Source organism: Lactuca sativa, chromosome 7, assembly GCF_002870075.4.
Source record: "Lactuca sativa cultivar Salinas chromosome 7, Lsat_Salinas_v11, whole genome shotgun sequence".
In the NCBI taxonomy this organism is placed as follows: domain Eukaryota; kingdom Viridiplantae; phylum Streptophyta; class Magnoliopsida; order Asterales; family Asteraceae; genus Lactuca; species Lactuca sativa.
Window position 1 is genome coordinate 6,111,863 of NC_056629.2, and position 13,375 is coordinate 6,125,237.

At 32.4% G+C, this 13,375-nt stretch overlaps 3 protein-coding genes and 1 long non-coding RNA gene across 6 annotated transcripts; 1 reads left to right on the top strand and 3 right to left on the bottom strand.

Annotated features, from left to right (window-relative positions):
• Positions 1 to 1,580: 1,580 nt before the first annotated feature.
• On the top strand, positions 1,581 to 6,622 carry LOC111912895 (transcription factor MYB17). Of its 2 annotated transcripts, XM_023908632.3 has the most exons (4): positions 1,581 to 1,732; positions 1,870 to 2,031; positions 5,729 to 5,858; positions 5,949 to 6,622. In XM_023908632.3, the coding sequence occupies exons 2-4, from the start codon at positions 1,899 to 1,901 to the stop codon at positions 6,463 to 6,465; spliced, it is 780 nt and encodes a 259-aa protein (XP_023764400.1). In that variant the 5' UTR covers positions 1,581 to 1,732; positions 1,870 to 1,898; the 3' UTR covers positions 6,466 to 6,622. The 2 variants fall into 2 exon arrangements, with proteins under 2 accessions (XP_023764400.1, XP_023764399.1); XM_023908631.3 differs by having other exon boundaries at positions 5,729 to 6,622.
• On the bottom strand, positions 3,164 to 4,752 carry LOC128127289 (uncharacterized). The gene is made up of 2 exons (XR_008225243.1): positions 4,174 to 4,752; positions 3,164 to 3,688 (listed from the first exon to the last, which is right to left on the bottom strand). It is a non-coding gene; the product is annotated as an uncharacterized LOC128127289 (long non-coding RNA).
• Positions 6,623 to 6,654: 32 nt separating the features above from the next.
• Positions 6,655 to 8,785, bottom strand: LOC111912896 (remorin). 2 transcript variants are annotated; one of them, XM_023908633.3, is made up of 5 exons: positions 8,453 to 8,785; positions 7,544 to 7,594; positions 7,318 to 7,405; positions 7,096 to 7,177; positions 6,655 to 7,007 (listed from the first exon to the last, which is right to left on the bottom strand). In XM_023908633.3, exons 1-5 carry the CDS (start codon positions 8,601 to 8,603, stop codon positions 6,807 to 6,809), a joined length of 573 nt encoding a protein of 190 aa, XP_023764401.1. In that variant the 5' UTR covers positions 8,604 to 8,785; the 3' UTR covers positions 6,655 to 6,806. The 2 variants fall into 2 exon arrangements, with proteins under 2 accessions (XP_023764401.1, XP_023764403.1); XM_023908635.3 differs by lacking the exon at positions 8,453 to 8,785 and adding an exon at positions 7,697 to 8,399.
• Positions 8,786 to 12,048: 3,263 nt separating this feature from the next.
• Positions 12,049 to 12,956, bottom strand: LOC111912845 (uncharacterized). Its single transcript, XM_023908567.1, has 2 exons — positions 12,597 to 12,956; positions 12,049 to 12,519 (listed from the first exon to the last, which is right to left on the bottom strand). The coding sequence occupies exons 1-2, from the start codon at positions 12,954 to 12,956 to the stop codon at positions 12,049 to 12,051; spliced, it is 831 nt and encodes a 276-aa protein (XP_023764335.1).
• Positions 12,957 to 13,375: the final 419 nt, after the last annotated feature.

Below are 13,375 nucleotides of genomic sequence, written 5' to 3' on the forward strand. Positions count from 1 at the left end.
GATTTGACGCATCCCATTCTAAATTCTAGATTTTATATATCGTTAATATTTTATAAATTATTGGCCCACCCTAAAATAAAATCCTGGCTACGCCACTAGTTTTGGATATGGTTTTCTAGGTTTCTATTTGTCATAATTGTTCCTAATACAAATATTTATCACACATAATAATGCCAAAATAGCAACAATAAATACTTCAAACAAAATATTTTATCTAACTGCGCACTAATAACACTTCATTCAAGATATTAACCTGATAAAATAATCATGCAAAAATGAAATATGCTTAAAATAATGTAACATCAAGCTCTTACCCGTCAGAAGATATTTTATTCAAATAAATGGAACTCCAAAATATCCGAAAGGAATGAAATCCCTTAAGTCTGAAATACAATCATGATCCCACTTCTCTGAAATGTTGTATGTAGAGGGGACAACAATAATAGATAGGGTTCACCATCCGGGTAACACAGTTATATCAGGTCTGGGATGCGGCGTTCCAAACTTGACGTTTAGTTGCTGAAAATAAAAAAAAAATATTAGTTATTTTCTTTAAGATGTCGTAAATATATGTGGTTAGTTTAGTTAACCCTCCATAATAAATAAAGATTTTTTTGTCACATGTCATATTCTCATTTATTTTGACACATGTAATTTTGTGGTTACTTTAGATTAATTTTTTTATTTCACATGTCATTTTATGGTTTTTTTCATTTTATTAAATTGTAGATAGTATTTATATTCAATAATAAATGCATATCAATTTCATTAATAAACTTTCCTTCTAATTTCAAAATTACCAAATTAAAGATTCATTAATTTTCTTTCTTTATTTATCTAAATTATTTGTTTAAATTTAAAAGAAAAAAAACACTTTAATTTTTATAATTCAATATTGTCTCACTTTTTTTTATAAATTCATACTTTTCAAATGTTTAGAATTTTGCATTTAGTTTTTTTTTTAAATGAACCTATGTAAAGTCTCACATCTAGTCTAGTCCTCTCTAATAAATGAAATTTTTTTTTGCCACTTGTCACACTCTCATTCAATTTGTCAAATGTCATTTTATAGTTATTTTGAATTAATTTTTTACATGTCATTTTATGAGTTTTTCTATTTTATTAAATTTCACATAATATTTTAATATAATAATTGCAATAAATGGATATTAATTTCACTAATAAACCTACCTTTTAATTTCTAAATTTCTAAAATTAAAAATCATTAGTTTCTTTTCTTTATTTAAATTATTTGTTTAAATTTAAAAGATAAAAAAATATTTATATTATAATAAATCTTTATTTTTTTTTTATTTTCTTCTAAATTCAAAGTTATCAAATATATATATATATATATATATATATATATATATATATATATATATATATATATATATATATATATATATATATATATATATATATATATATATATATATATATATATATATATATATATATATATATATATATATATATATTAACCCATATAATCTAGTTTTTATAAAATCATGTAATCTAGTTTCTATAAAAACATGGTTGTGGTATATTTGGCTAACACCCCCTAAATTGGGTTAATGCCTTAATGGGTTTCAAGAGAAAAAAAAAACATTTAAAAGAGTTTCTCCCCGAAATCGATCCATCTTTGGATACATGAATCGCTATATTTTCGTGTAAGCAATTAATGCAAGTTGACTACAGTCCAGTCCAGCTTGCAATTCGCCGATCGCCGGTACACCATTTTCTCTGACATGTCTTTTTACACACACACACACTCTCTCATCTGAATAGCAATTCTCTCTCCATGATTATTGCTCAAAGCCTGTTATTGTTCTTTATTCTTCGATTATACTGTTGTTCTTTTTCTAGGTTTTCCGATTCAGATTTACAGAGAGAAAATGGTGAGAGCGCCATGCTGCGAGAAGATAGGATTGAAGCGAGGACCATGGGCACAGGAAGAAGACGACCTTCTGATCGATTACATCAACAAAAACGGCCATGGAAGCTGGCGATCTCTCCCTAAACTCGCTGGTACGTATCTCGATCTTTCAATCTTTTCGATCGGAGTTCATACCATTTCTTTATGTTGTTGATTTGTTGCGGATTTGATGTCCACCATGGAATCAACGCCATAAAGTTTAGGAAAATCTAGTACGATTTTGATTCATAGTTGATGTGAAATACTTGACATTCAGATTCCTCAAAATGCAAAAGAAAAATTAAAGAGCAAAACAGTTTTACTGAACATTCATGATGAGCATCTTAGTGTTTCACAGTAACATACTCCCCCTGTTCAAGAGCAGTTGGCGCTTAATCATTTGCGCGGGGATTAAGTCATTAAACTGGGCTGAGAAATATATAAAAGTACACTTTTTTTTATTTTTTTTTTTATTTTTTTTTAAAGGTTGCTTAAACATTGGGTTGAAAGTCAGCTAACAATCGAGCTCGATTTGAGAGCCCAAAATCTGAAAATATCCATCAAAACTTGGTTATTAAATAATAGACAAACTCCCTCAAACAATTAAGAAGTGTAAATCCTCTATGTTTTGCTTTTTCTACTCCCCTTAGTTACTTGCAATGTGGTGAGTCTTAAATATAATAATATTATTTGCCCGTTTTCAAAAAAAAAAAAAAAAATGAAAAATGCATCTTAACATTAATTGTTTACGATATTTCTTCTTAGAGTATCTCGAACCCATCCGCAAATACCATTTTTTTCTCCATTTTCTCCTTCATTTTTTCCAACCCCACCCATTTCCCCCCTCATATTTGGAGATATGAATACTATTCATATCTCCAAATATGAGGATGAAGTTTCAGTTGTAGGGTTTAGTTCCTAATTTTATATATTTATACATTTGTAATTTATTTCATCTATTAGATTTAATTTAAATATAATGTTTAATATTTATAATAGTATGAAATATAATAAATTATATTAATTAATCAAAAATATAAAATTTATTTTTATTTGTTAAAACTAAATTAGTAGAGGGGTGTGTTTGACAATCTATCTAAGTTGGAATAATAGAATATACTTGGAATATACTTTTTAGGGTTAAAATAGGGTAAAAAATAGAGTAGGGTTGGAGATGAAACACTATTTACCCCATTTTTTACTCCATTTTTTTGGGGGGGAAATGTGGGTGGATTGGAGATGGTCTTACGTAAAGAAAGTACATATATATTATAAAAAAGCCTCAAGCTATGGATCACATCTTCTTATAATGACGTACATATTATAAAAAAGTTATTTAGCTTGGAATCGGTAGCATCTGGAAGATTCATATCTGAATGATATAGATATCTGGATAATACAGAGGCTCTTTATGAATCTGTATCTGAACGATAAACTGATGTTTGGTTAGGCATCTGAACGTCTACGTCTGCCTCTTAACAAGGAAAATGACCATTTTAACCCTCTAAATTATTTTTTGCATACAAAATAAACACCGTCGTACAACATTCAAATTAGATATCATACAACATTCAAATATGTCATATATAGATCCTTAGATCATACTATAACAAATTTTATAAAAATATCTTGCAATAAATTGGTTCAAACAAATTGGATTGTCGGGTTTCGATTGGAACAAGTTGATTGCGATTCTAAGATAAATCCTCATGATCTTTGTGGTTATTGTTTACATCCAGTGGCATTGCTCCCTACAACACTTGACACGTCCTACAACAGTTGAGAATCAAAAGTAATAAGAAAAAAATGTTGATAGAAGAAAAGCAAACATATAATTTCAGATTTTCAACCAAACACAAGTAACAAACTCCTTAACTTCAATCATCAAACTCTTTAACATACATTTGACAATAAACTCTTAAATTTGAAGGATTTATGGATCCAAGCATCGATCCATATATACCTATTAACTTATTGGATCAGTTCATTGTTATTTAATGAACATCAGACTAATTTCATACAATATTTAGCAGCATGAAAAACGATTTCACAAAAATCGAGTTAACAAAAATTGATCAACCAAACACAATAAAAAATCGATTTCAAAAAATTGTTCAGCCAAACATAAGAACAGGTTTTAGGGCTTTAAAAAATCAATTTCACAAAAATCCATCAGCCACACACAAGAACACAGAAAAATCGACTAGAAGGATGCTTAAAAAATCAACCATAACGAGACAGAGTAGAAGACTTACCAGCGAAGTGGGAGGCGACGAGGAGGGAAGCGAAGAAGGTGGAGGTGGAGCGGGGTTGCCGGAGGTCCGATGGCAAGGTGAGAATCGGCGATGGCAAGTTGATAATCGGCTGAGAAAGAGAGAACGTTGCTCGATGGGAGAAGAAAAGAGAGGCGGACGTTTTATTAGGGCTAAGGGTATTACTTGGAAAATTTTTCATCCAGACTTCTCAAAATATCTGACCGATCAAGACCTATTTCTTTTATGTCTTATAGATTAAGAGGTTAAAAAACCTCCAACCAAACGCTCTGAATCTGAACAATTCAGGGCCAGCCTCTTTATGGGATCATTAAGAGGCCAAACAAACAGCCCCTAAGTGTGATACGCTTTTAACTCAATAAAATATCGAACCAACATAAATAATGAGAAAAACAAATGTTACATGGACCATGAAACAACACGTGATTTAGATGCAATAAATACATTTTATATAATCACACAAATACTCCATTTGTATACCATACCATCATTTGAATACATGTATGTATATAACAAAACAGTGAGGGAAAAACAAGTATGATCACTTAAAAAAAAAATCATTTTGATATGTACCAAATTTTGGAAATCGATGTCAACTCACTTTGTTTGTTCGATGATGGTCCAAAACTCAATGTCAATCATGTGGTTTTTTCCACAAGTTTTTAAATATACATTTATATGTTTGTTTCTATTAATATCTTTTTGCATCATTTTATATTTATCCTCTCGTTAGTTTTTACCAAACAATATTAATTTATTAGTTGGATTATCAGCTACTAGGACCGGTTGTGTTTGACGCATATAAGCTTAATTTCTATTCTCAAGGTTTTTTTTTCTTCTATAAATATTACTAATATATATAAACTTTTGAGTGTTATATGACCCGATCTCTCATAATTTTTTATAGAGCATTTATCATTCATTTTAATTTTGTGAATTTGATGTCTTTTAGACATTCAATATTACGTTACTTTTTGAATATTGTTCTAAATCACTTTACATTTTTTATCTACTTATCAACTAGTTTTTTTAACATACGATATTACTTTATCAACTAGCTTATTATCTATCAACTAGTTAATTAAGTAAAACCTAATTTTTCACCAAAAGCTAGATTTTAGCTGAAACGTCAAGTACAACTTAAAAATGACAATTGATGATTTCAACTGAAGATATCATTCAACAACCAACCAATTTTATTGTATTTCCATATCATTAATAAACATTGAAATATTACCTAAAGTAAAAAACGTTTTTTTATTATGATAACCAAAATGTGAAAATTGCTATATTCAATTACAGAAGAAGGTGTTTTGTTTTCCACTTGAAAATTTATGTGTCTTATCAACTTTAATCAATGATTAATAATGATTAAATAGATAGAGTTGGTTGTATTGGATGTTGCAAAGCCCTATTATAGGAATAGCTTTTTCCATTAATTTAAAGCAAATTTTTAAAATGTGTTTAAGCAATATGTTAATACTAGATATAAGTGCGTTATTTTATTTAAGATAAATAAATAGTTGGATGGTGACAGGTCTTCTCCGTTGCGGGAAGAGTTGTCGTCTCCGGTGGACAAATTACCTCCGGCCAGACATCAAACGCGGTCCCTTCACCCTCGAAGAAGAAAAACTTGTGATCCAGTTACACGCGATACTCGGTAACAGGTGGAGATTTTATATTTTCTTGGTTAATGTTACAAGTCTAAAAGCACAAGGTACAGTACATCAAACCTTAGCATCCTCCTCTCTTTTCAGGTGGGCTGCAATTGCTGCCCAGCTACCCGGAAGAACAGATAACGAGATCAAGAACTTATGGAACACTCACTTGAGAAAGCGTCTCATGTCCACAGGCATCGACCCACAAACACACGAGCCGTATACATCAAAACGACTCCCAGCCGCCTCGCCTTCCACCCGCCACATGGCGCAATGGGAGAGTGCCAGGCTGGAAGCCGAGGCAAGACTCTCAATGGAGTCTTCTTCAATACTCGCATCACCTAAAAAAACCAACACCGACCATTTCCTACGCGTTTGGCAATCAGAAGCCGGTGAATGTTTCAGAAACATTAAGGGGAAGTCGGATTGCTTTAGTCCGACTTCCCAGGCCTATGCCTATGCTTATGCTGAACCAGATTCAAGATTTGAGACCATAACTTTCTATCATGGGTCGAGCCCAAGTGAAGTGGAGGATTCATCTTATACCGCACTTGACTCTCTCTTTGATTTCCATGAGCATAATGATATGAGCTTCTTAGAAGCTCACTTAAATTAAAAATCCCTTTGTATGCTTGCTTGTCTTTGAGGTCTAACATTTATTCCTATAAATCACTTTTTTTTTTTTTGCTCTTGGAAACCTTCCCATGTTGGTTGTGAGACCGATTGGGAGGGCGTAACTTTAGTATATGAAAGCTCAAGTTCTTTTTTCCCAAGTCTTCAATGTATTTTAATGAGTGGTGACATGTTGCAGAAAAAACTTCATATATATATATATAAATGATTATGCAATTCGTTCACAAATTACAGAGCTATGTTCTTCCTATACAACACAACAAACAAAAGGATGATAAATAAAACAACATCAACTTACAAAGTTGTAGGTTTTAGGGGAATAGTTTAGCCACCAAAACAACCAAGGGCCTTTTTTGGAATGGTACCAGTAGCACGATATTTGGCAGCCAACTCCTCTGTTTTCAAGTGATCTTCACTTTTCTTTGCCTCAACCATGGCTCTTTTTTCTTCAGCTTGTTTGTGAATTAAACCCACTTTGTTTTTCATCTTTTCTGCATATTCTGCTTTCTTCTTGTCAAATTTCTCCTGCTCATTCATATAAAACATATGACATCTGGTAAATAACAAGCATTATGGCGGACATTAGTAGCATTAATGAATTGTTAAGGAGTACCTCGATCTGTTTCAACTTAGCTTCTACATCTGCTTTCTTTGTGTTTTCCCATGAAGTTATAGCGGATAGCTCCTTCTGTGATCTGTTCATTCATTCATTCATTTACAAAGTTAGAAAAATTTAGGATTTGGAAAGCTTCATTTTCGTGACTTTTAAGTCATTCTTTATGCATTGAGTAAAAAACACTCATGTATAGCTTATTGGATTAAGTCCTACACTTACTTGTTTTCCACCTTTGACTTTTCACTTTCCTCCCATGCTTTGATGAAAGACAATTTCTTCTCCTTATCAACCCCAGCCAATGCGATATCTAAATCACAACAAAAAAGATCAATACAATCTCATCTAAATAAAACATAAAAATTAACAGATCTGTATAGAAACTTCTTTTTTTTTTTTTTTGAAATCCATGGAGTTTTGAATGGTATTTGATATGGAACATGATTACCTCTATCAAGGGAGTTCTTTGAACTTTTCTTCACCTCAGGAATTGGAGTCTCTGTTGAAATTTAGATTCAAGAAAACAATTACAAACTTAAATATTAATAAAAACTCAGAGCCAGGAACAACAAATCACATAATCATGTTTTGTATTGCCTACCTTTCTTCATTAGAGACATGGCAGATTGAAATCGTGAAACTATAAGTTTCTAGTTCTTTCTCAATATGCTAATACTAAAATGCACAAAGACAATAGGTTCTTAATATGATGCAAGATTATGCTCCAACCTGTAAAGGCAACGTATTCTTTCCATACAGATTTTTTTGACTATTTTATGCAATAAGGACTAATTTGTGGGGTAACAACCACCACCTTTTTAGTTGTCGCATTATTGAAGCAAAATTTAGGTAAAAAAACTTTAGAAACAGAGAATTTATCCTTCTTTTCCAAAAGTTAGGGCATCAAACATATCTGTTTCGAACCCTTAGAAGCACCTTGTGGTTGCCATCGACATATGACAAAGCTACGGGTTATAACTATTGAATCTCAGGTTCAATCAATTTGACAGAATGATTATCAAATTGTAGTTCTCTCTCAACCTGATTAAACATCAACTTAATTCAGTTATAGATGGTGAACCTGATTGTAAAAATCGAGAATTCAGATTCAAAATTTTGACAGAATAATGATTGAATTAGAGATCTCGAGTAGTGTAAACTTGACACTAATTCAGCTGTAAAGCTGATTTTAAAATCGTAAACGATCAAACAAAAAAGCGCGACTCTAGATTCAACAATTTGACGGGATAGTTATAGAACTTATAATTCTTCGAACCTAATTCAACAATAACTGGTTAACCTAATTGAAGAATCGTAATTAATCAACAAAAAAGAAAAAGCGAGAACAAGAGTATACTTTCAGCAACGGCGACTGCCTTGGAATCATCGGCCTTTGTTTCAGGTACAGTTGGAGAATCCACAGGTTTCTCCGGTGCGACGTCAACAGGAGCGTCGACCTTCGCCGGTGCCAATTCCGGTTCGACCTTTGCAGGTAGCTCGGTTGCCATAAATAATAATTGAGCAAAATATCTGGCTCTAACTGTTAGTGGTGAGTGAGTATTTATCGGCGGTGATTAATGAATTGGGTGTATAGGCGGAGTATTATATGGGATGCGAAGGCCGTGTGTGAGCCGTTGAAATGGATAATGATGATCGGAGTATGGAGTAATAGTATGTGTCGCTTTGTATGCACTCTCACTCTGTGTTGTTGCCGACAGGTTAAACGGGTAAATCACGCGGATTAACTCGCCCTACCCACTGTTCCGTTCTACTTTAACTCGTTTTCCCTGTTTTTTCATTTTTATATACGGCTTTACCGACATGAAACATTTTATTATTATTATTATTATTATTATTATTATTAAGCTTATATTTTGAGTTTTTTAAGTGTTTATATTTGACGATCTAAAATATGCTTTTATAAAATATATTTTTAAAACTATTTTGAATATTGTTGCAAAAGTTTATGATTTTTTTTAATTCTCTCAAAAATGCATTTCATTAATTGTAAAAAGCTCATTCCACCATATTCATTCAGCCAAGGTGTAAAATGTGTACCATATTATCTAAACCGGGAAAATTATTCTTTTGGATGTTTAAAGCACCATGTTACATGATTAATAAAACGATGTACATATTTTAACCTTTTTGCAATAAGCTTTTTTAAATACAGATAGATAATTATTAGAGATGTCAGATATGAATAATCTCTCTCTCTCTCTTTGGTACCAAGTTACCAACTACCATATAGGACTGGGTGATGTTCACGTCGGCACTGTCCAAGCCACAACCCTCTTCCCATCTTTACTTCATGCATACCGTCTATGCCGATGTAGGATTGTTTCTGCGTGGGTGTGTTGTAGGAAGGATGTGAAAGTGATAGTTTTGTTGTCTTAATGTAACTTTATTAATTTATATGATACTCGTAGTTGTAGCATAAGTTATTGCAATTGTGTTGGTTGATATGAACAAATAATTAGAGAAAATATTAATTTCAATCAGAAATAAAACAATTAGGAATCTAAGATCAAGTTGTCAATTTAGTCGTGGTCATAGACTCCAACATGTCATCTCATCTTCAAGAGAATAATGACCAAACACACCCATGTCTGCATCATGTATTCTCTTTTTTATTTTATTTAATCATATTTGTCCAAAATGATATATATATATATATATATATATATATATATATATATATATATATATATATATATATATATATATATATATATATATATATATATATATATATATATATATATAACCAATAATAATTGTTTCTTTAATATGTGTGATGTATCATTTATTTCTTCATGTTAAATAAGTTTTTTTAGAACCGATATATAATTACTATAATCTACTTCTTAAATTTATTTATGTCTCCTACAAGATTTGAACCCTCAACTTTATGGAATGAGAGCAACTCACCATTCTCCTAGACCAAAAACATGTTGGTTCATGTCAAATAAGTGATAACTACATTTCCATTCCTTATGTAACACATTTTTCTATATAAATTTGAAACACTACATATTTTCTAATGTGTATAGGTCTGTACCAATCAGGACCAAATTGCATTGGCCACATAGGCCTGGACACACACTAGATTCGTCCTCATCCAGATCAACCATCACCGAAAGACTGACAGCAATGGAGACAACACCAATCAATGCTAGTGTTATATCACACTATTTACTCTCCACCAGCTCCTTAGAAACCCTTTAACTCTTCCTGATCCCCATACAAACCTGTGCTTTCTATAATACGAGTTTATACTACCTTCCACACATATCCGTACGTGTCCCAAGAATTGTCTCAAAGTTCCCAAGTCACTACACACGACCACTGCAAACCGTTCTAATCACATATACCTGCGCCCAAACAAGTACATACCACTAATATTTCTAGATTCTCCTTTTAGGATCTCTCTTACATAAGTGCCCACACTAGCACATTCTAACATTCTTCCTAGGTCACTAGGAATTCCCACCCCACCCTGCTATCAGTTGCAAAAGAAACTTCTATCAGTGCCAACTAAATATCTTATGAATACAATTAAATGCAACAAGGATTAAACAATCCTTCGACTGAAAGATCATGCAATACAACAGTTGGACTCAGACAAGAGTTGCATAATAGGGCCAAATCAAACATTCTAAAACTATTTAATCTCCGTGGCATGCAACTTAACGTATTCGCTTAATAGTTAACTTACATCAATATAGGTTTCACATAACACAAAGTAGGGATGTTATTCGGGTCGGAACTAGACCGAACCCGAATAATAAGGGTAATTGTATGAACCGAAAACCGAACTGATTAACCAATATGAGTTCGGTTTGGGTATTAACCGGCTCAGTTCGGTTATTACCCAAATAACGCGGATAACATGTACAAGATGATTAAGGACCAAATATAACAAAAAAAACGAATAAACCGTATCAGGATTCTATAACCCAAATAATAGAATAACAATGTACTTTTATACATCAACATAAAACATTCAAAGACTAACATAACACAATAACACATTGAAAGGATATCATTTACATAATAGATTAACATAATGATAATTAATTGCTTATTTGAGTTTCTTGAGTTAAAGCTCAATTTTCATGACTAGACAAAGTAGGAATTCATGAATCCTTAAAGGTAATAGGATCAACAAAAGTGATTTCGAGTATCACAGAAGTGATTTCGAGTATGACAATAGTTGAGAAGATTAGCCGATTTCCACATCCATGCGCTAAGTACAACAAGAAAATACCAAAGGACCCTTGAATAAATACATGACGTGATTTCCTTAACCCATAATATGCAACAAGATCCCTACATAACATGTTGAAAACCGGTACTTGTAATTTGAAAAGTTCATAACATCGTCTCTCATGATCGTTAAGTATTTCATTGATAAGCATGTTTCCTGTGCGCGAAGATGAATGGTGACGTCTACGTACGTTTTTCAATTTATGAGGCAGGAGTAACCCTTTGACAACAAGCCCACATCAAAGAAGCATTTGAATCTCTTCATTTTCTTCAATTTCATCACATGAGTAATCACTATCATATAGGTCATCACTTTCACAGTCACTGGCCATGAGTCAACACTAATAGATAAAATCATTGCAAAATCATGGAAAAGAAAATCATGGGGCAAGGATAAAATTGACAACAAAACAAACATGAAACGAATTTGCATTAAAACAAACACCAAACAACTGTTTAAAGTCAATCTAATAGATAAAAGGATAAGTCTAACACATGACAACCATTTAAAGTCAACCTAATAGATAAAAGGATAAGTCTTACACATGACATAAAAGTAGAGTGTGTCTTTAACTACTTCTCTTTCCCTATAAGCCTCTTGAGAAACTCCATCTTTGTTTCATCAGTCTTTGGAACCATAAAATTCTGACAAGCTTGCTTCTTTAGAAAGACCTCTAATGCTTCCTAATATCCTCTTGAGCCTTCTTTAAAACCCGGGAAAATAGACACAATTGCCATGCAATCTTCTGTTGTTGGTGAGTGTGTGGTTTGGCTTGAGGTCTGAGTGCACCTTGTTAACAAAACATCAAAAACAATGTTCATTTTCTCTTCATATGACGAGCTTACCATACTTTTTCCTTCAAAATTTCTTTTGGTTTCACGCCTAGGATTTAACTTCTTTCCCCTCCTTTTCTTACTAGAACTATCATATGTGAGAAAAGGATCAACATCATCAAATAAGAGGACTTCGTCACTAGCTTCTTTTCTATCCGTAATATCCACAAACTGTACATCATTCGGAGTGCTACTGTCGCGAAATTCGCAAGGTACCTTAGCCTTGTCTCTATCAGCTACGATATCTCGAAATAAAGCCTCGTAATATGTCTCATATACCTCCAAATTCTTATCCTTAAACTTAGCAAACTCTTTATCTTCCTATATGTACAAAATGAGGATATCAGGAAAAACGCAATACAAATAATAAATTGCTAGATAAAATTTATAATTATTACCTTTGTTTTCTCATCCCACCACTCATTTGATGCTGAGATTATATTTCTCACGGAATCAATTGAAATTCTCGTTTCTAGTATTGTTAAACGGTCATAATATTTGTACTCTTTTTGCATAATGTCCCATTTGTTTTTCATTTTATTTATGTCCAAGTCTTTACCTATTCGTTCCAAAAGCCTCTTACATATATTTTGGCATGCGGTCTTATTGAAATAAGTACTCGGTCTATTCTCGTTTTTTAGCTTGTTCACACATTCCTCAATAAACACCTTGAATGTATGAGGATCCCAATTAAATCTATTTGCAACTTTCATTTTGGGTGTATCAATACCCACATCATGAATATAGACAATGTCCATTACCTATATTGAATCATGGTAATGAATGAAGAAAATTCTAAATTTTCACCCTAATGTTGTATCAAAACACACAGAGGAATTTGTAGATGCAAACAAGAATCAGTATCATCAATAGCAAAAAATAACAACAAGAATCAAGGACAAAGAAAAAAAGCATCACAGGGGTGATTTGTAGTGGCAAACAGGTAGAAGCAAAGGAAAAAGAAGCATCACAGACATTATATTATGCAAGACTGACAAAAAAATTCAGGATTTCACAAACCTGTATGTGGATCGACGGTGGCTTCGAGGGTTGGCGATGGCAGTTGGTTGTGAGAAGGAAAGAGCGAACGATAGATAAGATTGTGAAGGATCTGGTCGATAATGGGTTTATGGGTTTATGTATCATTATTTTAAAAGGGTAATTCGGTAAATTCTCA

Coding starts and splice junctions, on each gene's coding strand:
- LOC111912895 (XM_023908631.3), top strand. CDS start 1,899: ATGGTGAGAGCGCCATGCTGCGAGAAGATAGGATTGAAGCGAGGACCA. Junction 2,032..5,728: donor ATCTCTCCCTAAACTCGCTG/GTACGTATCTCG, acceptor GGATGGTGACAG/GTCTTCTCCGTTGCGGGAAG.
- LOC111912896 (XM_023908633.3), bottom strand. CDS start 8,603: ATGGCAACCGAGCTACCTGCAAAGGTCGAACCGGAATTGGCACCGGCG. Junction 7,178..7,317: donor AAGTCAAAGGTGGAAAACAA/GTAAGTGTAGGA, acceptor ATGAATGAACAG/ATCACAGAAGGAGCTATCCG. Junction 7,008..7,095: donor CTAAGTTGAAACAGATCGAG/GTACTCCTTAAC, acceptor ATGAATGAGCAG/GAGAAATTTGACAAGAAGAA.
- LOC111912845 (XM_023908567.1), bottom strand. CDS start 12,956: ATGGACATTGTCTATATTCATGATGTGGGTATTGATACACCCAAAATG. Junction 12,520..12,596: donor GGTGGGATGAGAAAACAAAG/GTAATAATTATA, acceptor TTGTACATATAG/GAAGATAAAGAGTTTGCTAA.